The 24607-nt window shown below is 39.3% G+C and overlaps 2 protein-coding genes across 2 annotated transcripts in view; one reads left to right on the top strand and one right to left on the bottom strand.

The window, feature by feature from the left end:
• The window catches only part of LOC115791814 (roundabout homolog 2-like), a 92204-nt gene extending 79014 nt beyond the window's left edge, over positions 1-13190 (top strand). The window contains exons 21-27 of the mRNA XM_030746078.1: positions 660-932; positions 1725-1887; positions 3348-3605; positions 4462-4664; positions 8021-8182; positions 8325-8579; positions 11776-13190. Coding sequence (XP_030601938.1) covers positions 660-932; positions 1725-1887; positions 3348-3605; positions 4462-4664; positions 8021-8182; positions 8325-8579; positions 11776-11777 — 1316 coding nt within the window. The 3' untranslated portion in view covers positions 11778-13190. The remainder of the gene's footprint in view (positions 1-659; positions 933-1724; positions 1888-3347; positions 3606-4461; positions 4665-8020; positions 8183-8324; positions 8580-11775) is intronic.
• Positions 13191-19826: 6636 nt separating this feature from the next.
• Positions 19827-24607, bottom strand: part of LOC115791818 (roundabout homolog 1-like) — an 80753-nt gene continuing 75972 nt past the window's right edge. The window contains exons 27-30 of the mRNA XM_030746086.1: positions 22894-23034; positions 22579-22800; positions 22256-22410; positions 19827-22159 (exon numbers count right to left, since the gene is read on the bottom strand). Coding sequence (XP_030601946.1) covers positions 22145-22159; positions 22256-22410; positions 22579-22800; positions 22894-23034 — 533 coding nt within the window. The 3' untranslated portion in view covers positions 19827-22144. The remainder of the gene's footprint in view (positions 22160-22255; positions 22411-22578; positions 22801-22893; positions 23035-24607) is intronic.

Below are 24607 nucleotides of genomic sequence, written 5' to 3'. Positions count from 1 at the left end.
ACATAAACAGGCTGGAGTGATGAAGAATGCAGCTTTAGCAATGCCTAGTTGGACAGTTTTGATGTTCATCCTTTGGGAAGCATGCTGACAGGACATCACACTTAAGCACATACGCACAAATAGGTTAACACACACATGCACCAATTAAAACAGCCTTTAAGGGCTATATTTTACTAATTTGATGTGACAAGCCTGATATTTGGCTTAAATTTGTGGTGTTTGGATATATATTTTTTTCCCTGTCATTCTTTGTCATGCTCTGCCATTCTGCATTTTTCGAGGCTATATCCGATAGTTCAAGTATATTGGTTTCCATTTTGTATTTGTCTGCCTACATGTTTTCAAAGTTCAATGGCACCCTGGCGAGCTTCAGGCTTTATTCGTGCAAGACTGTTGAGCTGAAGGTTAGCACTGTATGAGCATCCCTCTTGTGAGCACTCCACGCGGCTCCCACAGAGCGTTGCATGCTAATTATGGTTGTTGATAATCACTTTCATTCATATCAAGTCCATTTGAGAAATGTATTTAACTAATACAGAGTGCTGGAGCAGCAGGGAGTGTTAATGACCTTAAAGATCGTTAACTTCATGTCAACTTATCTCTCCATGATGCCTTTTCCATTTCCCTCCTCTCTCTGTGTTCATCCTCTTTTGTCTCAGATGTTTTACCGTCTGCAGCGGTGGAGAAAACTGGTACCATGCTGTCTGATGGTGCCATCTACAGCAGTATCGACTTCATGGGGAAGGCAGGCTACAGCAGCCCAGCACGAGGCACTCAGCCCACCCCCTATGCCACCACTCAGATACTTCAGTCCAATAGCTTCCACGAGCTGGCTGTGGATAGGCCAGATCCCCGCTGGAAGGCTTCTCTCCAAGCCCAGCAGGAAATAGCAAACCTGGGCTACTCGCTAACTGACAGACGCCCGGGCAGCGGTATGAGCCATGATGAAATCATCAAAATCTCAATTTGTTTATTTGGTTGTAGTTTATTTTTCATTTTTTTATTTTATGATAAACTCCTTGGGTCTCTGTGAACGATTGAAGTGCAACATACTTGGACAAGCATTTTTTTCTCATTTAAATTACTGGGAACTAAACCAGAGAAAGACCAAACGAGGAAGCAGGGAATTTGTTTACATATTCACTAAAAATGAACCCTTAGGATAATGTTCTTAATTAATCTTCTGTCTTCATCACAATTCTACCCTGGGAGCTTATCTTGCCTAGAAATGTCATGCAATCATGACACATTTCTTTTGGGTTAATTTGATTAGATGGCAGAAAACCCCTCAGTGTTTGGTGCTATTTGTGTAGCTTATATACATTTAGTAAAGCCATGGAGGCTTTTCTGTCTGTATTTTTTTATTTTTTTTATTTTGCACAATAGGCTATGTGCTCAGCTAAATGTCAAGCTAACCAGAGATAAAGAGAGCAAGTGGAGAAGCATCTTAAAGTGGTTTGCCGTGGGTTTTGATGCCTATTTGAGAAATGTCAACATTTAGAAAATGTTGTAATGTGCTGTCAGCACACAAAAAGAGGAATAATGAACACGGGGTTGAAGACAGGTTTGGAAAAAGTTCACCTAGCAGGGAAAGATAGGAAATAGCTTTTCCAAGCAACGCTGCATATGTGTGGATTGAGAGCACAATAATATTGGTAGACGTTTTTTTGTTTTTTTTGCTATTTTGTATAGAGGAAGCTAAACATCTCTTTGCCTACCCCCAGGTGCAAAGGTTGGGAAGAAAAAGAAGATAAAAAGTGGCACAAAAACCTCTAAATCAAATGGGTCATGTTGGGCTAATATGCCTCTGCCACCACCACCCATGAACCCTCTGCCTGGGACCGAGGTTGACCTTGACTGTTACCCCCAGGAAAATCATGGAGGAGGGTAACATACATTCATATGTCATCAGTCTCTGTATTCAAACACACAAAAACAGAAACGAAACACATGCAAACACAGAGGGCTGCACCTGGGCCCAAGGAGTTTGTGTGGATGTGTGTGTTGAAAGAGTTTGGATATAAGCTACCTATTTAATTTTCCTTGTGAAAGCAAAAAAAAAAAAAAAATGGATAAAGTAGAGACCATTTTGTAATATGAACCAACAACAGGTTGATTGGTGTTAGGCTATGAGAATTAGCTGTAATGGCCCATTAACAGCTGGCACCCTAGTTAGCTAAGTTACAAAGTAAGGTACTAGCCTATTATTAGCTCTGTTTGGCTAAGACCAAATTATATTTTATATATATAAAAGATGGACGTGGCCACCATGATGTCACCCAGTGATTTCTGAACTCTGCAATTTGAAGCGTCTACAGTATGTTCATGTCTTGATCTCTGACATGTTGTTTTCTTGGAGTCAGCAGTGACCATATTTAAACTGCATGGTGGAGAAGAACTGGATTCAGTTCAATTTTAAATTATTTATCTTTCACATTTCTTGTAACCGCTGGGTGGGTTTGAATCCAACTGCCAGCTGAGGTCTTCCTTTGTGGAGTTTGCATGTTCTCGCTGTGCCTGCGTGGGTTCACTCCAAAGATATGCATATTAGGTGCATGTCTTTGGATTATGCTAAATTCATACTGGGAGCTGGTTTCACAGGAGAGGAGCCTTATAGCTGAAGGCTCTGTTTCCCATTCTATTTTTGGAAGCTCTAGGAACTACAAGTAGACCTGCACTTTGAGAGCAAAGTGCTCTATTGGGATAATATGAGACTATCACGTCCTCAAGATGTGACAGGCCCTGATCGTTCAGGGCTTTGTATGTGGATGGAAGGCACTTCACTGCAAGCCGTATTATTTGTCACATAGGTCCATTAAAAATGTTTCAAGAGCAAAAACATGGTCAAGAGGTCCAATTCAGTGAGTGAAATTAGTGAAGGCGAAGTCTTGTGAAATGCTATCAGCTACAGCTGCCTGTGTCACCACACCTGCCAACCAAAGTGGAAACTCTCCTGACTTTAAGCCTCAGTAAAATCCAAGCAGGTCAGTCATAAACTGGCCAGGCACACATGGCTGTAGCTGGCATGTTCCCATTGCAAGATTGTCTCTAGTTACTGGCAGACAAATAAATGCCAGCTAAAGTACTACAGACTTTGTGGTAAGTCTTCTAGAGCAGGTGTCTTCAGGACCACATTTTGTCATCCTGATACGCATAGACAGACTCACATAGTAAAAGCAATTCCCAAAGCTATTGTGGCTGCCAGCGTCTGAGTATTTAAAAGTGTTGAGACTATTTTGTTTTGTAGAACATTTTCATATATTGATATATTTAGCATAAATCTCCAATCAGTTATTTAGGAAAGTCAGTGTGATGATTAAAATGAAAATATTTTGTCCACATGCCAGATATGACAACAACAGCTGGGCACCGCCAATTTCAGTCCAGACCTACCGCCATCAGAATTTGGAAAACGAGGTAGAGGAGGAGAGAGGTCCCACTCCTCCCCTGAGAGGAAGATCCTCCTCCCCGGCAGCAGCTACTTTTAGTCAGCCTTCATCCTCCTCTCTCAGCTCTGCCCATCATGAAGAAATGCAATCCATCTTGCAGGCTCACTTGGACGAGCTGACCAGAGCCTACCAATATGAGGTGGCTAAGCAGGCGTGGTAAGAATCCTTTAAAGCTCGATTTTATTAAAAGTAAGCAAGTTAAATTTTATTTATATAACAGCTTTCAGGATAAATATCACAAAGTGCTCCACAGCAAAAATGGTAGAACTTCAGAACAAAAAAATTACCCAAAAGCAAATTTAAAAAGATAAGTTTTTTTTTTTTTTTTTGGTAATGTGAAAATGTGAAAGCTTTACATGGCAATGCAAATCAATTCAACTATGTTTGCTTTGAACTGAGATACCTGTAATTTTATTCATTTTATTCTGGTGAAAGTTTGGATTTTGCATATCAATGGACAATGTCTGCGCATCTTTCAATGCTGGTATTTACATGTGTCAGCTCAGACCTGCGGCCCATGTGTCTTGCAAGCGATAAAAACATCTCTCCATTGATTACACCTTTGATGGAGCATTGGAAAACTTGACAAGTCAGTGGCGACATGGAGGGTAATGACTGGGTTTAGTCTTACATGCTGTTCTGACATCAGTAAATAGAGTTAGTAATTATGCATGCATCTCCTCTATGGTGGGATGGGAGCCATCATGGAGGACAGCTGTGCCGGAGATAACAGGCATGTTGGTGACAGCCCTGCCCATCCAGATATCCTTAATCCAGTCCAATTACAACTCCATTGTGCTAGCACAACACACATCAGCACTGAGAAAGTAATCAGTAAAATCACTGCAGGCATTCATAGTGTATGCACATTGCATCTCTACCCTCCTGCATATCTACTGATTCTGCCTTTGTAATACTTGTTTTGCAGCATTTTCCATGCCCATTATCTGACTTCCATTGCTTTAAAAATACATTGTTTATTAATATACAGTGTTTCCCCATATTTAAATAGGCATATGAAAAGCAGTCCTAATGTGTCCAACTCCCCAATCGACTTCATGTCCAGTACACTGGGCTCTGATTTGGGAACTACGCTCCTTTCTGAAGACGAGGAGGAGGAGGAGGAGGAGGATGAAAGATACGCTGTGGTGTCAAAGCATTTGTGTGGCTTTGACTACACTCCTGGTCACAGCATGGATAACCTTGAGGGCTCAGGTATGTTTTAAAAATTAATTGCTGTCTTCAGTGAATAGACCAGTGGGTCATTTACACTATGAGGTCGTGCTCACACAAAAATTATAATGCCATAGGTGCTGAAAGTATGACAGATTTGAAAATGCACACTCTAAATATATATTTGATATGCCTACAGCAATTTCAACAATAGAGCTTTCATTAGGAATATGGATAATTTGTAAAACCGAGGACTGGTCATTACTTATTTATATCGCACGTTTTTAATTCATAGCTTTCATTTGATGCATTCTCATTGAAAGCGTGCCACTTTTCAGAATAATAGGATTTCCATTTAAGGATGTAGTTAATAAAAGTTTTTTGTCTACAGTATAGTAGATGAATTATAATGTAAAAAGTAAGATAGGACACCCTCGTTCAAATCTAAAGTTTTACATATCAGGACATAACAAAAAAAAAAAGTCATCTAAAACAATTTAAATACAACCTCAGAGGAACAACAACAGATGATATATTACACTGTGCCATTATTTCTTCAGTAGCTTGCAGAAACACCTTTAGCAGCAAAAATGTGATGCAATCATTCTCTCACGTCGTTGTGGAAGAATTTTGGCAAATTCTTTTTTTTTTACAGCTCTGTTTCAGTTCAGTGAGGTTTGTGGGTATTTGTTTATGGACAGCCGTCTTAAGATCCTGCCACAGCATTTCAATCAAGCTGCGGTGTGGATTTTAGCGGGCCACTGGTACATGTACTGTACAGCTTGATTCTTTCCATTTTCAGCTGCTATGCTTGTGATTATTGTGTCCTGTTCCATGACACAATTTCAGCCAGGCTTTAGCTGTCAGACAGATGGCTTCACATTTGACTCTAGAACAGTTTGGTATACAGAGGAGTTCATGGTCAACTCACTGACTGCAAGGTGTCTGGGTACTATGGCAAACAACAAGCCCAAATCATCAATCCTCCAGCACTGTGCTCAACAGTTTGAACAACATGCTTGTGCAGATATGCTGTGTTTGGTTTTTGCCAAATGTGGTGCTGGGCGTTATGGCCACACATCTCCACTTTGGTCTTATCTGTCCAAAGGACACTGTCTCAGAGGCCTTGTGGGTGTTCAGATGCAACTTTACAAACCTAAGCGATGTTGCCATGTTCTTTTTAGAGAGAAGAGGCTTTCTTCTGGTAAACCATCCAAATAAGCCATATTTGTTCAGTCTTTTTCTAACTATACTCTCATGAACTTTAACAATAACATACTAACTGAGGCCTGTAGAGTCTAAGATGTAGCTCTTGGGTTTTTTCTCTGAGCATCGTATGGTCTTACCATAGGGTGAATTTGCTGGGACATCTGGCAACTGTCTTGAATGTTATATCATGAATAATCATTCTCACTGTAGAATGATGAACTTCAAATTGTTTGGAAATGGTGTTTTAACCCTTCACAGATTGGTGGGCAGCAACAGTTGCTTCTCTAAGATCATTGCTGATGCCCTTCCTCCTTGGCATTGTGTTAAACACACCTGAGTGCTCCAGACCAGCAAACTGACCAAACATCTGCTTATACAGAGGTGTTCACAGTTGCTGATGATCAGAGCGCATTTGTTTAACAGCATCTGGCTGCTAGTTAGATTATCACCCACTGCTTCAGCATTTTGGCTTAATTTTTGTTAAATAAATAATGGCACGGTCATGAGCTGTTGTTCATCTGAGGTTGTAATTAAATCATTTTAAGACCTGCTCAGGACCAGATGATTATTTGTTATGTCCTGATACAGAAAGCTTCCAAATTGAAAGAGGGTATAGTTTCTTTTCACCACAACGGCATATGAATTGGAGCGATGTAGATTTAAAAACAAGAAAGTGTAAGTTTAAAACATATAACAATACAGATGTCAAAATGCAACAAAAGGAAATTTGTCTCTTATCAGAGATTTTGAATGATGTTATTTAAAAAAAGGATGATATCAAAGGGGAGACAATTCTGCTTTTCTTCCTCATACATGCAACCAATCAACTTAGGATTTGCATTCATGTCAGACACGTTTTAACTCCAGCAACAGTGTTCACAGTTAGAAGAATTGTCTTTTATGGTGGGTGACAAGCAATGTTGTCTTTTCAACAACGTTACCATTGTTTCACCATCCAGTTATCACATGTAATGTAAAAAAAAACAAAAAAAACAGCGTTCTGGCCACTGAAGCTCAAACTAATAATGCTTTGTAGTTTGTAGGCTGGCTGAATTGTCACTTATGGGCACGCAACATAACATGCACAAAAGCATGCAGTGGATCACTACGCTACAGCAGTCGAGTCTTTTAGGGTATCGATTGATGTAAGGTGATGCGGACACTATATTTGGTCAAATGTAAAACAGTTTCATCAACTCAGATGTATCCAGACAGCCTAGTCGAAAATATTATTACCACTTTATAACTAAGTATTCTTTTTTCAAAGACATCTTCAGCTGAAAGCTGATTGAAGTCATCCTTGGATAGACGTTGAAGCAATAATGTATAATATTTCAACAACTTTTAGTAGGTCTCTTCTGAAAAGAAACACATCTAACATTTAAGGTTTGATGCATTTATAAATAGGTTTCTGTCTGCAAATGTTTCTTTAAACAGAAAGTTGATGGCTTCTCCCACAGGGACAGAACTGTACCATTTTTAGACTCCACTGTTTGAAAGGTTAAGATTGAAATGTGCATTGAGAATATGTGTTTTTTCAGCCCTTTTATTAACCCATCGTGGGGCAAGAAACAGGTCGGTGTGACTAAAAATATTTACAAACATTAGCAATGCAAACATTTTATCAGCTCATATTTAGCTGTCACATGTCCTCCGCATTTTAGAAGCGCATTCAGGCACACCGAGGGAATACTTTCAGTCCAGTAAATCAAAACATGAATAACATTCTTTCATTTTTCTTTTTCTTTTTTTTTTTTTATGTGTGTGTGTGGTGGCAGGATTTCTATGGCAGCTGCCATATTGCTGTTGTGGAGTATTGCTTTAAATAATACATTTTTTAAATGCTTGTCTGTTTTTTAAAGCTGATTATTTTAGAGCTTGCTTTTTTTTTGCTGCTTCATCAAAGAACAGTGATTTTGTGTTCTGATTCTGGCATTTAGTAACAATATTCTTTCATATTTTTTGTTTAGACATCATATGTAGACTAGAATGTAACTCACTGAGCTTTGAAATTTTTAGTATTTGTTGATTTCAATTCCAGTTTTGATTTATACTTTCATTACAACTGACACATTTGGCTATGTGCAACTCTGTCTGGCCTGATCTGCTGTCTGGTTTCCACATACTTGGTTTGGAATGCTTACCCAAACCTTAATATTCAGTAATTGTCTCATTTCGGTCCATTATAGGTAAGGCCTCTGAGCACTGTCTATCAGACAGCTTTGGCACAGCAGAGCATGGCACACAGGGCACACATAGCCTTGGACACAAGAGGGCGCCACTCACTGCTAACAAACCTCAGACAGAAAAGGTTGGAACTCTTCCCAGACGAAGAGACACTAACACAGACGGTGAGTCTGGACTTTAATACCCCCCCAGCTATTACTTTTTATTTATTTTAAGTCTTTTTAGTAAATTTAATGAGAATGCCCATATCATGATGTCTCATTTGTATCCTTTGCCAAACACCCTCATCTACCATCCACTCAATAGCCCACACACCGGCAATGAAGTCCCTGAACGGCATGGGTTCCCACATGCACAGTTCGTGGGCAGCTGCTCCCTCAGACCCCTCTGAGGAGTGCATGGTGAGTGTGTCCACGCTGGAGCGGCAGCATATGGCATCCTGGAGTGGCACAACATCATCCAGCAGGGCCACCCTGAGTAGGGGTTCAAACAAGAGAGCTGGCATCGACCCCTCCCACAACGGGCATCCTTCCACAAACGGCACAGAGAAAAGGGAACACTGTGAGTGTTCGTGCTCACAAGGATCTGTGTGTGTGTGTGTGTGTGTGTGTGTGTGTGTGTGTGTGTGTGTGTGTGTGTGTGTGTGTGTGTGTGTGCGCACATGACAAATATTGGATATCTCTTGTAAGGCAAACACAATATCTGTAGCAAGCAATAACAAACAAGTTTTCATAAATAATGATGCATTTTGTGGTTTTCACTTGATAATTCTAAATAATAATTCAGTTCTGAAAGACCTCTGATGGTGTCTGGTGGCATGTAAGGTAAAGCTGCCATAGATTGGACTTGTTTTTTGAGGACATCCTGGAGGTGCTCAATCGAGTTGAGTTCTGGGACACTTAGAGGTCAGTTAAAAAACTTAAATCCTTGTTGTGTCTCTTAAACCTTACACGAGTGATGTTTATGGTGTGGAGGGGATCATTATTCTAGTTAAAGAGGCTACTGCAGTTGCCATGAAGGGATATAGATGAACTGTAACAATGTTTAGGCAGGTTATGGATGTTAAAGTAACAACCACATGGGTGCCTTGACCCAGTGTTACAGAGAAGTGCATCACTGTCTTCCCTGCATAACACAGAAACGCACCTCACTGAAAATGGGATTTATCAAATCAGGCCACCTTCTTGCAATAATTCATAGTCCAGCTTTGAGGCTTACGTGCCCACTGTCGGCACTTTAAGTAGCTGATAAGGTTCAGAATGACAGTTTGACTGGTCTATAGCTATACTGCCATATATGCAGACACCTTTTTCCAGCAGGTTTTCAGCAGCTGTCCAACTATAGTAGCTCTTCATGGGAATGGACCCTACAGGCTAGAATTCACTCTCCATGCACCTAAACCTGCCACCAGTTCAACCTTATCCTTTCTTGTAGTACTTCTTATATGTACTGACCACTGCAGTACATATAACAAATAGAACTGAGATGCTCTCCCCAGCAGTCTAGCCACTCCAGTTTGGCCATTGGCAGAATTCCTGATATTCCTATGCTTGCCAATTTTTCATGCTTCTAACAAATCAACTTCAAAAGCTAAGTGTTCGCTTGAAGCCTAATACCGTATACAGCATCCCAGGTTTTGCAAATTTCATTGTTGGTGATTTTAATGGCAGATTTATGTACTGCTCAAAAAAATTAAAGGAACACTTTAAAGATACATCAGATCTCAATGGGGGAAAACCCATGCTGTCTTTATTGTCTTCTCAGACAGAATGAATCAATCCCCTCTGCTATACTGATATGGACTGGTTTATGTGTTAGGAACAAATGGATGCTGCATTGTTTGATGGAAATAAAGATAATCAACCCGCAGAGGGCTGGATTCAAAGACACCCTGAAAATCAAACTGAAACGATGATCCAGCAGGCTAGTACAGATTGCCAAAATTTCATTGCAGCAACTCAAAATGGTATTCAGTAGTTTGTATGGCCCCCAACGTGCTTGTATCCATGCCGGATAACATCACTGCATTCTCCTAATGCAGTGGTTCTCAAATCCAGGCCTCGTGGCCCGGTGTCCTGCAGGTTTTAGATGTGCCTCTGCTTCAACACACCTGAGTCAAATATAGAAGTCATTAGCAGGACTCTGGAGAACTTGACTGCATACTGAGAAGGTAATTCAGCCATATGATTCAGGTGTGTTGGATCAGGGACACATCAAAAACCTGCAGGACACTGGGCCACGAGGCCTGGATTTGAGAACCACTGTCCTAATGAGACCGTGGCTGGTGTCCTGGGGGTTCTCCTTCCAGATCTGGACCAGGGCATCACTGAGCTCCTGGACAATCTGAGGTTCAAACTGGCAGCATCGGCTGGACCAAAACATAATGTCTCAGAGGTGTTCTATTGGATTTAGTTCAGGTGAGCGTGGGGGCCAGTCAGTGGTTTCAGTTCCTTTATCCTCCAGGAACTGCCTACATACTGTCATCACATGAGGCATTGTCATGCATCAGGAGGAACTCAGGGCCCACTCAGGGCAGTCAGGGTGCCATTAGGTATAGTCTGTGTGTCCCTCCATGGGTATGCCTCTCCGAACCATGACTGACCCACCACCAAACCGGTCATGCTGAACGATGTTACAGGCAGCATAACGTTCTCCGCAGCTTCTCCAGACAGTTTTACATCTGTCACATGTGCTCAGGGTGAACCTGCCCTTATCTGTGAAAAGCACAGGGTTCCAGTGGTGGACCTGCCAATTCTGGTATTCAGTGGCAATTGCCAATCGGTCTCCATGGTGCCGGACAGTGAACGCAGGGCCCATTAGAGGACATCAGGCTCTCAAGCCACTCTCATGAAGTCTATTTCAGATGTGTTCAGTCAGACACATTCACACCAGTGGCCTGTTGGAGGTCATGTTGTAGCTCTGGCAGTGCTCATCCTGTTCCTCCTTGCACAAAGGAGCAGATACCGGTCCTGCTGATCGGTTAAGGATCTTCTAAAAATTCGCCCAGCTCTCCTAGAGTAACTGCCTGTCTCCTGGAATCTCTTCCATGCTCTTGAGACTGAGCTGAGAGACACAGCAAACCCTCTGGCAATGGAGGAGTTGAACTACCTGTGCAACCTTTGTAGGGTCCTTTGTAGTAACACTGACCCTAGCCAAATGCAAAACTAGTGAGAAAAATAGTCAGAAAAGATGAGGAGGGAAAAATGAGAGTGGCCTCTACCTGTAAAACCATTCCAGTTTTGGGGGATGTCTCATTGTTGCCTCTCTAATGCACCTGTTGTTGATTTATTAACAGCAAAGCAGCTAAAACTGATTAACAACCCCCTCTGCTACTTAACTGACCAGATCAATATCCCGCAGGTTTAACTGACTTGATGCTAAACTCTGATTAATGAGTGTTCCTTTAATTTTTTTGAGCTGTATATGTAATTTTATTTTCTATCACTATCCCAAAAACTTAAGAAGGCTCTTACTTTGAATTGCAATATCCAGCTCAAAGAAACAGGAGAATTTGGTGGAAGGGGAATGATTAATGCCATATCAACTGGGATTTAATAGGACACAAATTAAATTCAAGACACAACCTAGAAAAAACTAATACAGTTTTGGTATAGAATGAATAAAATCTTTTGTCTTGTCAAGCTCAGGCACATCCTGAGAGTGGCAACTGAAAATCCAGATTGTGAGATTGAAGTTTTTTTTTAATGTCATCCTGACTTTACATGTTTTCCGTTCTTTCTGCTTGCCTCTCTTTCAGAGTTTATGTGAAGCATCATTCCCTGCAGTTGCTGCCTGTCCCAGGACACCTTGTTTATAAGCGCTATGAGATTTTTCTCTGCGAGTGACACTGTATGATGTTTGGAAGATTGAGAGACGACAGAATAAAGACAAAGAAACAAAAATTTTGCAAGATAAAATGCAGAGCTGTAAATGTCATGTACAGACACAGACACCACTCTCACAGTGTTATTTTCATCCCCCTCTTCAAAAGAGTAAACAGTGTGTTATATGTCCGCTTCTATTTTCTGTCACATGGTGTACAACAGTTCACACAGTGGAGATGAGGAGGAAAACACACAACTAACAAAATGACTAATTAAAATGAAAAAGGACTTGCATAATTTGTAAATATATTTTTTAATGTTTCTCTCTTTTCTTTTGCTTTGCTATGCAAGCCAAATCCAACGTTGTCCTTTTTTGTGATTTATTACAGTGAATCCTTTTTTTTTTTTTTTTTCATTAATGCTCAAACTGTTAGCTTTTTTTGATGAAGCTACTGTATCATTGTATTTTGCACAGAGCATTTTGGTGAAAATAAGCACAAACCCATTGTCGGCTAAGCTGAGGAGGAGAATCATAATGGCAAAGAGGGGAATCGATGTGAAACAGAACATAAACAGAAGACATGTATACTTGGCTGTGCTGTTTGTTTGTTTTTTTGAGAAATGTTCATATATTGAGAGTTAAGAGGCAAAAAGACAGGCAGAAACTAATATGCCAAAATAACAAACTGTGTCTCATACTTCTTTTCCTGGGAAACCTATTATGCATTATACTAAAAAATGTTTCTCAACAAATGGTTATTACAAGATTTTGTATGGTAACAAAGTAACACATCAGCTGTGATATCCAAAGCAAAAGCAAGTCAAAATAGATTCTTTTCTGCCATTCCCAGCATTAATCTGTTAATAAATAATATATATCTGTTCCTTTTACAGTTACATCCAGTGACATGATAGTGCAATATTAAAAATGCGATGTGCCAGTTGGTGAAATGAGAAGATGAAAGGAACTTGGTGGCGGCTAGATCGATTAAAACGCCCGATGATGTTTTAATGAGATCTATTTATGATGTTAAACATCAAAGAAATGATGCCGTTCAAAAGTGTTGCTATGAACTGCCGTGCTGAATGGTTATGGTTTGACACTATCATGAACATGTATAGACTTGAATGACTGCCAAATTTAAAGATGTTTTGTAAAGTTTTAAAAATGCAGCCAGTTACCATTTTCTGCCAATGAGATTGGGGATGCGATGTCTTTATATTTGTTTGGATGGTTTGTGACCATTGTTCTGGTAATGGCTCTCCCTATGAAGAATCTTCACATGCCAGATTGGTTTGCCCTCAGGAATACACAGCCACATACAGTAGGGCCTTTTTTTTTCAATCCTATGAAGCAAAATAAAATGTGTATGTGAAAATTAACTAATGCTCTCATCGCAATTGCCTGAATTGTATTTAACTAGAAATGCCCATTTTGGAAATGTCTGAAACAATTACTTTTTTTATATTGCAAATGCCTTTAGAATATACTCCACAGTCACAGCTTAAATTAACTAAATACCATTATATAGTTTTTGTAAATAAGCATTGTAAGCTGTGGTAAATTGATAAAAAAATAAATAAATAAATTATCCAGGGAATTTTAAGCCAGTTTTAGAATAAATATCAGAAACCAGACAATTTTTCTTGAGCAATATTTCAAAAATGAGCTGCGCACCAGTGCATACATTTAAAATTATTTAATTCCTGACCTGACTTTATATTATATTATTATTATTTTAACCAGTGTATCACCAATGTTTCTGTGTTAGTTGTAGCTTTTATAGGCACACTTGTATATGTAAAAATGGTGCACCTACTTAGGCTTAAAAAAAAAACTCTTTGTCTTCTTCTTATCTTTGACATTGATTCTTTTTCAGAGTATCAGGCTCAGCTTCCATCATCATTATCTCTGGACCCCATGACAGCTCAATGTTACATGGAGATAACTTTTTTTATTGCTAGACTCGATCAGCATTGTGGAGACTAGCTTCAGGCAACGGTGCAATAGGTGCTATGCACAGGGTGGGCCAGCCTGTCAGTATTAGTATCTCGGAATGGATGGACAGGGATTAGGAAAGGCTGCAGATACTGTGCAGACCAGGAGCACAGTGTGCAGCTGACCATTTAAACTCGATATCCAACTGTGTAGGTTTCCAGAAGTGCCACAAGGACAAGGAGAAAGGAGGCAAAATTACCATTGTGTTGACAATTCTCAATCACTTTCACTCAATTTAGCTACCTATCACCCCATCACTAGAAACCACCCAGCACATAGACACAATCCCATCACCCAGTGTGACTCCTCCTGATTTATCCAATTTGTACTACGTGTGAATTTAATGGAAGAATAGAAACACAACCTAGCCCACAGAGCCCAATTACAGGGCACCTGCATTTCTATAGCTACACCTCAGTCTAATAAAGATATAGGTTAATATATTGGTCTAGCGATGGCGTTGCTGACTTTGTGGGTTGTTATGGTTTTGGTTCGATGAAAATTCAGTTTACTGGTACATTTTCAGCCCCCAGGAGACCAATTTGGCCTGAAACGGTTTCACTTCTTCAGAGATTGCTGCAAACAAATGAAAAATACTCAGAATGGAGAATGGAGGTCCTCCTTTACTGTGGTCCAAGTGGTAATAATGACAGCAAAGCAGCTAAACCATCTTACTTAAAAAACAGAATCTACTCTGCACCTCATTTGAATGTTCTTATAGTAATGTTGTTATGGGGAAAAACTAACAACACTGACCTTTTTTTTTTGTTATTAAGTTATATTTCACTTCTCAATGGAAAATCAATTTGTAAGTAATCTGCAGATAAAAATTACAATTGTTCATGTGTTCAGGAGGATTTGCAGGCTTGGACATACTGTTGAATTACTGTTGCATACTTTCCAGGCTGTGTGTTTTATGATATCTCATACTTATAGCAAACGATAGGACATGAGATAAGTTATTTCTCGCAAATTCATGTTTTAGCTCTCAAAAAAGAAGACAAACATAAGATCCACTCCAAATTCTGTGTGTTATCCTTTTGCAGGGACTTTTGCTACCACAAACCAGTCAGACTGTTTGTAATTCCAACTCAATTTGTCACTTTAAAAAGCGAAAGAGAAACATTAACAGTCTCATACTTGAACTGAAAAAGTCAGCCTCTCACAGTGCCTGTTAGGAGACATATTTATTCAAGATATGACAACATGTAAAGCAATATTAACTTATTTCCATACAGGATGTTCATATCTGTAGTGCTTTCACATAAGAGCAGAGCCAAGTTCAGACACATGAAATGTCGGAATAATACATTTTCAGAGGAGGTGTAGATAGAGTGATTAAAGATCCACTGCATAATTTGAAACTTAACCAACATTATGAATTCCAATCTATATTAGTAATATTATTTAAAGTAACGAACATGATAGCTTGACTTTACACTGATTACACAGTCGGTTATATTACCATAAAATCAGCTGTGCTATTTTATTCTGCAGTTATTTGTTATTGTCACTTTCAGGGAGGAATAAAGAGAACTATTCACTCACTTTTTTCAGATCACAGTTCAGCACGAGCTGTGTCATTTCACGAAATTTTCCCAACATGTGGTGGACAACCTTTTCAGTATGATTATGTGTACCGTGCCTCGAAAGGCTGAAATGTGACTCATGACATTTGGCTAATTGCAACATTCAAACAGTGTGGCGGTTCACATGCACCCCACCTGAGACTACAAGTCCTGCTCTGCGGCTCGCCTACCCTGAGGGTAAGCTAAAGGCCAATGGCCTTCAGCTCCCTCAGTGACCAATTTATTTTCATCTTGTTCACCCTAATGGTTCATCTTTCATGTTACCACTTCACATTGCGCCACTGACGTGAAGCAGGGAAGCCTCTCAAGCAATGAAGTCTCTGATACGAGGTATTCAAGCAAATCCACATGCATGCCAATATTGATATGTATCTTTGTCCTGACTCACAGTCTACAAGTGTCAGCCAAGATAAGTTCTGCTGTTTATTCTTGGCAACAAAATCCATCTCTAGTTACTGGAGGACCCCTGGAGAGTAAATCTGGATTTTAGCTTTTCTCGTTAGCTTTTCTCTGTACTATTGCCAAAACAGCTTTTTTTAAGACCCTTGGCTTTATTGTGTACTGATGCTCTCATGGGAGTTCCTTTGAGCCACGGTGAGCCTGACATAAGACGGCTGTTTGATTTTCATATTTATCTGCTGAAGGGTGTTTAGCTATGTTCACCTTGAAGTTTAACATATGTATAGAATGGTGATTTACAACTTGGAAGGCAAACATGATCCAATAGAGAACACACATAAAAGTAATGGAAAGCATGCACTCACATCGCAAATATTTTTTCTTTTTTTAACAGAGGTTAGTGCAATGTATTTATTTTTTTTTCCTTTAGAACAAAACAGAAACAAATTACACTTTTTATGTCCCAATCATATAAACATAAAGACCTCAAAAAAGATTAACCACTGACGATGATGGTGGTTGAAATTCTTGTATTGCTACTATAAAATTCCTTTGCTCTTAAAATATAAATGAGAGCACACTACTTTTTGCAAATTCTGCAAGAAACTCTCATTTTATTTGGAAATGTCACTTTATATTTTTTTAAAAAAATAACAGTCAACTTTAAAAATACCACCCTGTCACAAGGAAACCCTGGTACCATCCTGTTTGCTTTGAGTGCAGCTTTTTGACATCTTACCCCTGCCTTCTCATCTGCCACGGTGAGGTCTTTCTTGGCACGGTGCGACATATCTTCCCCTGGTGCACAGTGAAATTTTATAGTGACAGACAGTGATATAGCTCCATAAACAAATCTGAATTATCCACTGCTGCAGCGAGCTCCGCCTCACCACCAGATTCATTATCTCTGCCGCATCCTAATTCCTTACCAACTGCCTGCTTTAAGAGAAAGTAATCTTCCACAAACACAACTGTAATAAATTTAAAAATCATAAATTTGCAGTCTGTTACTTGCCCCTCTCCCCACTCATAACTTCTCATTTAACACCTGTGTTCTACATCCCTTAGTCCTCAACCTTGGCACCCTCCTTGTCACCAAGATTGTCAGCGGCAATGGAAAGCACTGCCTCTCAGAGCTGAGAAAAGCTGCCTATCTCTGACACCACCTGTTTATTTCACTGCTGTAAAACTAATCGATGTATTCATCACCTCAGGGCTTCTTTCCTACACCAATGTTTTCTGCACATCCTCAATAAACTCCATTATGCTGAAAATCCTATTGCCCGAATGACTGCACGTGCGTGTTCAAGAGGCCAACCACCAATGCCAACAGAACAAATTCAAATTCAACCTTTTATGTTGGTAAGAGGAGAAAATTGATCATCTAACTGAGATACAGTTGCGGTTCAACTGCTGTGTCAGAGGAGACATTTTTATTTGCAGCACAGCACTCAGCCATACTGCCTCTATAGATCTGTCCTCTTATAAGGAGTTGTTCAGAGTTGACAGCCATCAGTTTCATTTTTTTTCTGTCAGCCTCTGTGCAATTTTGCCACATTTGCCCTAGCTGTCATGGCTGCCTCTTTGTCAACAGATTGCAGAGAATCTGCTGGATAAACAGAGCAAAATTGAAAATGAATCTTGGCAGCTCACACACATAAATGCACAAGTGCGCACACACACACACACACATGCACATCCAGTATCTTAGAAACCAAGGCAAACACTTGAATAACCCGCTGCAGACAGTTGTCCTTGGGAGAAGAAAAAAAAAAGAGAAAGAATGAAAGCAGCCATTCATGGTGCTGAGGAATAATTTTTAGAGAAGAAAGGAGCATTACTCGGAAAACTTAATCTTGCTCTGAATTCCGTTTAGTTGCAATCAAAGCACTGCAATGATTCATGAATGAGTTGGAAACATTATGTAAGTGTGTTCATTTAAATATAGCCTGTTTCACCTTAGAGGTGAAGCTGAGCTTTGTTATAAATAGATTGCTAGCGTATACAGGATTTCTGAAGTCATTTTGAAGCCTTGAGATGAGCATTACCACGGTCACCACCTTGGTTGTGAGAAGACTTGTGACTGGCAGCTCATTAGCCAGTAAGAGTGCCATTTCATCCCAAGACCGAGATTTACAGAACAGGCTTAATTTTATTTCTTCAATGTCACCCAAAAGGAGTGACTGAGACCATAAACTCACTAGGCAAGTGTTTACAGGGTTTAACTCAGAAAGCCATTTTCCCCATAGACTTTAATAGGACTGGAAATCCTTTTGCAACCACAAGCTATTGCTCTCTGGTGGCCTTCAGAGAGAATGCAGGTTTAAGTCACTTTGGCATTGGCTTTATTTTTCTGACCAGGAAGCAACATCCATGTTTGTAACATCCATACTATCTATGATCACTACTTTAGCTTTTCAAAGCTATTATAGGAGAACTGGAGTAGATATTTCCTTCCACTCCATTTAGTTGTGTCAGTCATACTGCTCACGCTTGAAGTGATAATTTGACAAAGATGCTGTAGCTGCTGGTATACAACTGTAAAGGAAGTCAATGTTTTTGTACATGTTGGAAACACAATAATATTGTCTCATGGTTTTATAGAGAGTACACATGCAGAGAATGGCTAAAGCTTACAAATCCAACCATTTTATGTATTACAGAAGGTAACAGCATAATCTTTGCAGTGCACGTTTTTATCTTCTCTATTATACTATTCTTCCATGCATTAGTTGGCCACTTCTTATTGTGTCATGTGCAAAATCAGTATCCATGACTTTGTTATTGGCATACTACTCACCTGAATGGCTCTTTGACCCTATTACCTGAAAGAAGTCTAATGGGGTCAGTAGAGTTCAGTTTGTTTTAAGAAGTAGATTGTAATTCAAACTGAGGTGTGTTACTAACTCTACAATCTATTAGTGTGCAGTTCTTGCACATTTTGCATCTTTTCTTTTGCCACATAGCAAGTGAGCGTGTAGAGTTAATGGGATGAAAAAAAATTGTCGGCACAAGTAAATGGTTCATATTATTATGACCGAGATGAAGTGACTTGAGTCAAGTGCGTTGTCCAACAAGTCCTCAAACTAAATGACGAGTGACTTTGCAGAGGGCTTGTAAAAATAAAACCTTGGATGCTGGTGATTGTAGATTGAAAAGCACTGACTGGCGCTCCGTTCTTTATGTTGTTCTGTTCACACAAAGTGTTTCAGCTATTTTATGTTAAAGCAAAAGCGGGATGAAGCAGTGCAATGTGCAGTCTTACTTGCAAGGTCAAGAGATCATCCTTTCATCCCCTTACCCTTGGCTGTGTGCATTCTGAACAACAAGTTGGTAAACAGCCAAATAGAGAGATTAATTGTTTCTAGGTTGAGTGGTGCAATGGACTGCAAAAGGTGAAGGTTTAATTAATGGAAAAGGCTTTAATTATTAAGATTATGAATGTTGGCTCCTGGTTATCATTGACCATCTGTCAAAAATCAGGAAATTACACTGCTAAACATTTTTTTAAAAATTAATAGATATATTTTAAAGTGGAACCTATGATAAATTACTTATGTGCACTTCTTCTGTCACGTGCTAGTGCACGGGGCGATAGCAGGCAGGTTTTTTTTTATATTTGATTGTATATTTGGCAGGTACCTGTGGTACTATGTGTTACTGAAATTCTTCTAGAACTCTTGTTGGCTAGTTAGAAAACTGCAGTGTTACACAGGTGATCAACACGCTCGAGGTGAAATGTCATATTAAAATCCAGTATCTGGTCAGATGTTTAATAGCTCGGTCAAAAAAAAAAAAAAAAATTACAGGAATACATTTTTGACCCAGTTTAAAGGTTAAATCTAATTCAATTCAATTTTATTTATATAGCTCCAAATCACAATAAAGCAGTCACCTCAAGGCCCTTTATATTGTAAGGTAAAGATCCTACAATAATTACAGAGAAAAGCAAACAGTCAAAACGACCCCCCATGAGCAAACACTTGGCGACAGTGGGAAGGAAAAAACTCCCTTTTAACAGGAAGGAACCTCCAGCAGAACGAGGCTCAGGGAGGGGTGGTCATCTGCCGCAACCGGTTGGGGCTGAAAGGTTGGCTTGAGTACTGCTGTGGCTCTGTCAGGAAACTCCTCGATGTCATTTCAGCAAAATGAAAGGGCAGCTCCAGAATCTCAGGTGATCATTGCAAAGGATTTAAAGCAGTATGTACTCTGGAGGATAACCATGTGCTTGTCCAACACACATAAAATGATCATTATTTTTCTCATCATCACTATAGTGGAATAAAGGGAGTGCGTAACAGAGTATATGGAATAGCTATAAATAATACATTGCTGGTGGCACATTTAGCCTGCATGCTAACAGCAATGGCTTCTTGGCCTCTTAGGTCAGAGGGAACCACACTGAGGTAACATAATTGAAAATGTCAGCACCTACTCACCACTCACCTCAATTAAAATGCATGTTCCATCACACCCTCTCAGTTTACCCTTCTTGTGTTTTCACCTCACATCACAATCACAAAATGGGATGGGTTTACCAAAGTGAACAACATAAACCGAGTAATATTTCAGTCTATCTACAGTCCTGTCTCTCCCTTTCTTAGGTCCTGTTCCCTGGTTGTCTGCTGTGTGTGATTTCATCATTTTTTTAAGCTCTGAATTTTCTGCCTTTTAGATTCTCGTATGCTTGGACTTTTGCTTTTTGTGTGTTTGTCCTGCTTCTGTCTCCTGCAGAGTTCTCACCTCAAACTGGGAGCCATACTCATCGTTTTCTTTCAAAGATCAGTTTTGTTAAAAAAAAACAATCTTTTGAAAACACAAATAAAATGTGGATAATTATAAGCTTCATGGCACGCATAGTGGCCAGATTTAGCCATATACATGTAGATTCTTTGTCTGTTGAAAATTACTGTCTCCTTTAACACTGGAAAGAGGAATAAATATTATCCTTATTGTGTTACATAAATGAATTACTAGATTGTGTCTTGTTGTCGCTTAAGGAACAGCAATATTTATTTAAAGAGAGTAGTTAAAGTGACATATTTGTTCCATATATAACTTACAGAATAGAGCTGGACAATATGACTAAAATCTAGAACACATAAACAGTATAACGATTGTTTTTTTTTTAAATATGACATTTTATTTTATTTTTAATTGTCCTTTCTTAAACTGACTCCCAACATTTGTTTGACTACTTATAAGCAGTTTAAGATAGTAGGAAACTGGCTGCCTACTTCTGGACAGTTTGGTTGGCTAAAATTTTGGTTGGATGTCACCAACTGTTGTAGCCATTCTAACTTTAAATATATGGGTTTCGGGAAGCTTACTTATTATTGAAATATGTGAAATAACATCAGTAAGAGATTCATAGTCAGTAATTTGGTAAATCTGGCAATTTTGTCCAGCCCTACTCCATAAGTTGGCCAAGGTCAGGGGAACACAGGAGTAGATGGAATTAATTCAGTGGAGAGAAACAATAAATGGAACCAGTCCATGAACAAACTTTTGGCCATCCCTAATGGGAGGACAAAGCAGTCGAGATGTTAAGTAAAACCTCCTAAAGGTGAATCTGCATGCAATTCTCTCAGTACACACAACAGATAGTTCAAATCTCAATGAAAGCAGCTGAAATGTACACAACTGAATGCACAATCAACAATCTTTTTCTCAGCATGATGAAATGATCAACAAGACTCCAAAAACTGGTTTTCTCCAGACTGAAAATTCATATAGTAATGACTTAGAATAAAATTATGTGATTGTGCTTTTTTTAACCAAAGTAAGACAAATAATACAAAGACAACATGTACATCACTTAGAAAACATTAACACTGTTATATAAAATTTGAATTTGAAGCACTTCTGTGGCAGTAAACAATTTACAAGATGGCAGGTAATGACTGTATATCAATTATAGCAAAGTAACAACACAACTGACAAACAAAGCTCATACTGGACCGCATCAAGCAGTCTTTGTGGACAATACTTTTGCAGACACTCACAACCGCCATCAAATGTGCATTTGTATTACTATACTCAGACTCCAGCAGGTCAGTGTCCTGGAGGCTGGTCAACAAAGAAAGCAAACAATAAACAGTGCATCAAATTAAAGTCTACCGACTTAAACATGAGAGCACTTTTTTCTTTTTCTTTTTTTTTTCTTTTTCAACACCTAATGAGAAGTTTGACTTAAAAAAAGAAAAAAAAAACGACATTGTGCAGTATTTTTGGAGTCTTTTTTCCATGTTTTAAAGGTCGTAGTCCTTTGTCTGATGCAACAATAGGATATTCCTGTTGAGCTCACATTGCTTCTTAGCTTTTCAGGAACTGTGGAAACAAAACAGCATCAGTCTCATTCCTCTTTTCTTTCTGCATTCATGTATATATTCAGCCAAGAGTAATCGAAACATTTTTTTCATTTACCTCTTCCACTTTTCCTGAAGGTGCCACCTGTCCTCCCTGTTTAGTCCTTGAGTCTCCAGATGATGCAAATTTGGATGAATTAGAATCATTTGGCACCATCTGAGCTTGTCCTGATGGGAAAGAGGGACGACTATATAGAAGGATGTCCCCAAATTCTGAAGAAGAGAGAAAAAAAAAAAGTCAGTTAATCTTTATCACAGATTCACTGGCCTAAAATTAAACCAGTCAAAAAGATCACACTAGATTTAAAAAAATGTAAATCATAATTTGGTTGCAAAATTAATTTAAAAGTTACAAAGTGAGCAAGGTAATCTATACAGTACCAGAGTGCTGTCGGTTTTTGCTGTTTCCTTTTCCTACAAATGGAGTCTTGTGCTTGTCCTGGCTCTCTCTTTCCTCAAATGTGCCCTCTTTGACCTTGTGAGTCCCAGTGCTGCCTCGTCTACCCCGGGCATCCCCAGAGCCCATCCGAGGCAGCGTGGCCCCCCTCACTTTATAGTCACCATGGGACATCTGGCTGGTAAAATTCAGAGGCATGCAAGTGTCTGCGGACAGAGCAGTGCACAGCATTTTAAATGTTACAGTCATTGACAGACACAGTATGCAATAGCAAACCTCAGCCTTGGTTCTTTCTTTACCGTCATTGAAGACATCTTTGGGTTGGTAACCCTGTTGAGCAGACTGGTTCTGTTTATGCCGCCTGGGCCTTTTATGTGTTATAGCAGGACTCATGTTGCTATCTGTTGACATGGGACTGCTGGGTCGCTGCTGCCGCCGCCCTAAAGTCATTTCACAGACATAGATATTACAATAAAAACCTTACATTTGCCATTGTAATTGGAAATTAATTGTAAAATAATTTGTCTCTTTGTTTTTTGTCAAGTAGTGATAATGTTTTATTTCCAGAACTTCTACGTAAACGCTACTATGATAATAATGTTATTAATAATAATAATGGCAACATACTTTCCTCCCTTTCTGTGAGCAATATAGCCCTACATTTTCTGCAAAAGTTGAACAGTTTGGCTCTTTCAAATGACAGACTGTTCTCTGTGAGGGTGTCGGAGCAGATTGTCAGTCATCCAGGTCATGGTGGTGCTTGAAATGAAGACAACTAGAGTTCTTTTTGGTTTGTGGAACCAAAAAACAAACAATCACATCCAAATATTATAAAGAAACCTTATATTTAAAATTATGTCAGTTTGTCCAATTATTTTTGAGCCTATGAAAATTAAGGACTATGTAAAAAAATGGCTATAATTGCTAAACAGTGCAATACTTTTATTAAACCCCTGCACTTCAGTCATCTTATGTGATTTAAAATCCACTGTGGTTGTGTACAGAGGCAAAATTACAAAAAAATATATATTCAGTTCAATTCAATGTTATGTAAATAGTGCCAATTCACAGTAAAGGGACTTTATAGTGTAAGGTAAAGACTCTACATTATTATAAAGAAACCACAACATTCACACTAGCCCCTATGAGCAAGCACTTGGCAACAGTGGGAAGGTAAAACTCCCACTTCACAAGAAGAAACCTCTGGCAGAACCAGGCTCAGGGAGGGGCAGCCATCTGCTGTGACTGCCTGAGGGTGAGGGGAGGGAGACAGGACAAATATCACACTAAGGGACAAAGAGCCAGAGTTTAAAAATGACGAAATATTAAGTACAGTAGTGGTGTTTAAACATACAGATGGTGAAAAGAGATGAGTGAAGAAAAAGTAACGTTCAGTGCATCATGGGAAGTCCCCCAGCAGCCTAGGCCTATTGCAACATAACTAAGGGTTCAGGGTCACCTGATCAAGTTGTAACTTTAAGCTTGATCAACAAGGCAAAGTTTAAGCCTGATCTTAAATGTAGAGAGAGTGTAGGTCTCCCAAATCCAAAATGGGATCCGGTTCCATAGTAGAGACCCTGATAGTTGAAGACTGCCTCCTGTTTTACTTTTGAAAACTCTAGTAACCACAAGTAAGCCTGCAATCTGAGAGCAAACTGCTCTTTTGGGATAATATGGCACTATGAGGTCCTTAAGACATGATGGGGTCTGATAATTCAAGACCTTGTATGTGAGAAGAAGGATTTTAATCTGGAGTTGATTCTGGACTTAGCAGGGAGCCCACGAAGTGAAGCCAGTATGGGAGAAATGTGTTTTCTCTGTCTAGTCCCTGTCAGGTTTTTCAGGGAGTTTTAAGGACAACCTGATCGTAATTGATTACAATAGTCCACCCTAGAAGTAATAAATGTATGAACTAATTTTTCAGCATTACTCTGATACAGCATGCAGACAGGATATTTCCAATTTTAGCAAAACTGCACAAATGAATGAAGGTAATCCTACATCTTTGTTTAA

The sequence above is a fragment of the Archocentrus centrarchus genome, chromosome 14 (assembly GCF_007364275.1).
Source record: "Archocentrus centrarchus isolate MPI-CPG fArcCen1 chromosome 14, fArcCen1, whole genome shotgun sequence".
NCBI classification, from domain to species: Eukaryota; Metazoa; Chordata; class Actinopteri; order Cichliformes; family Cichlidae; genus Archocentrus; species Archocentrus centrarchus.
This window is presented reverse-complemented; position numbering and strand designations above follow the sequence as displayed.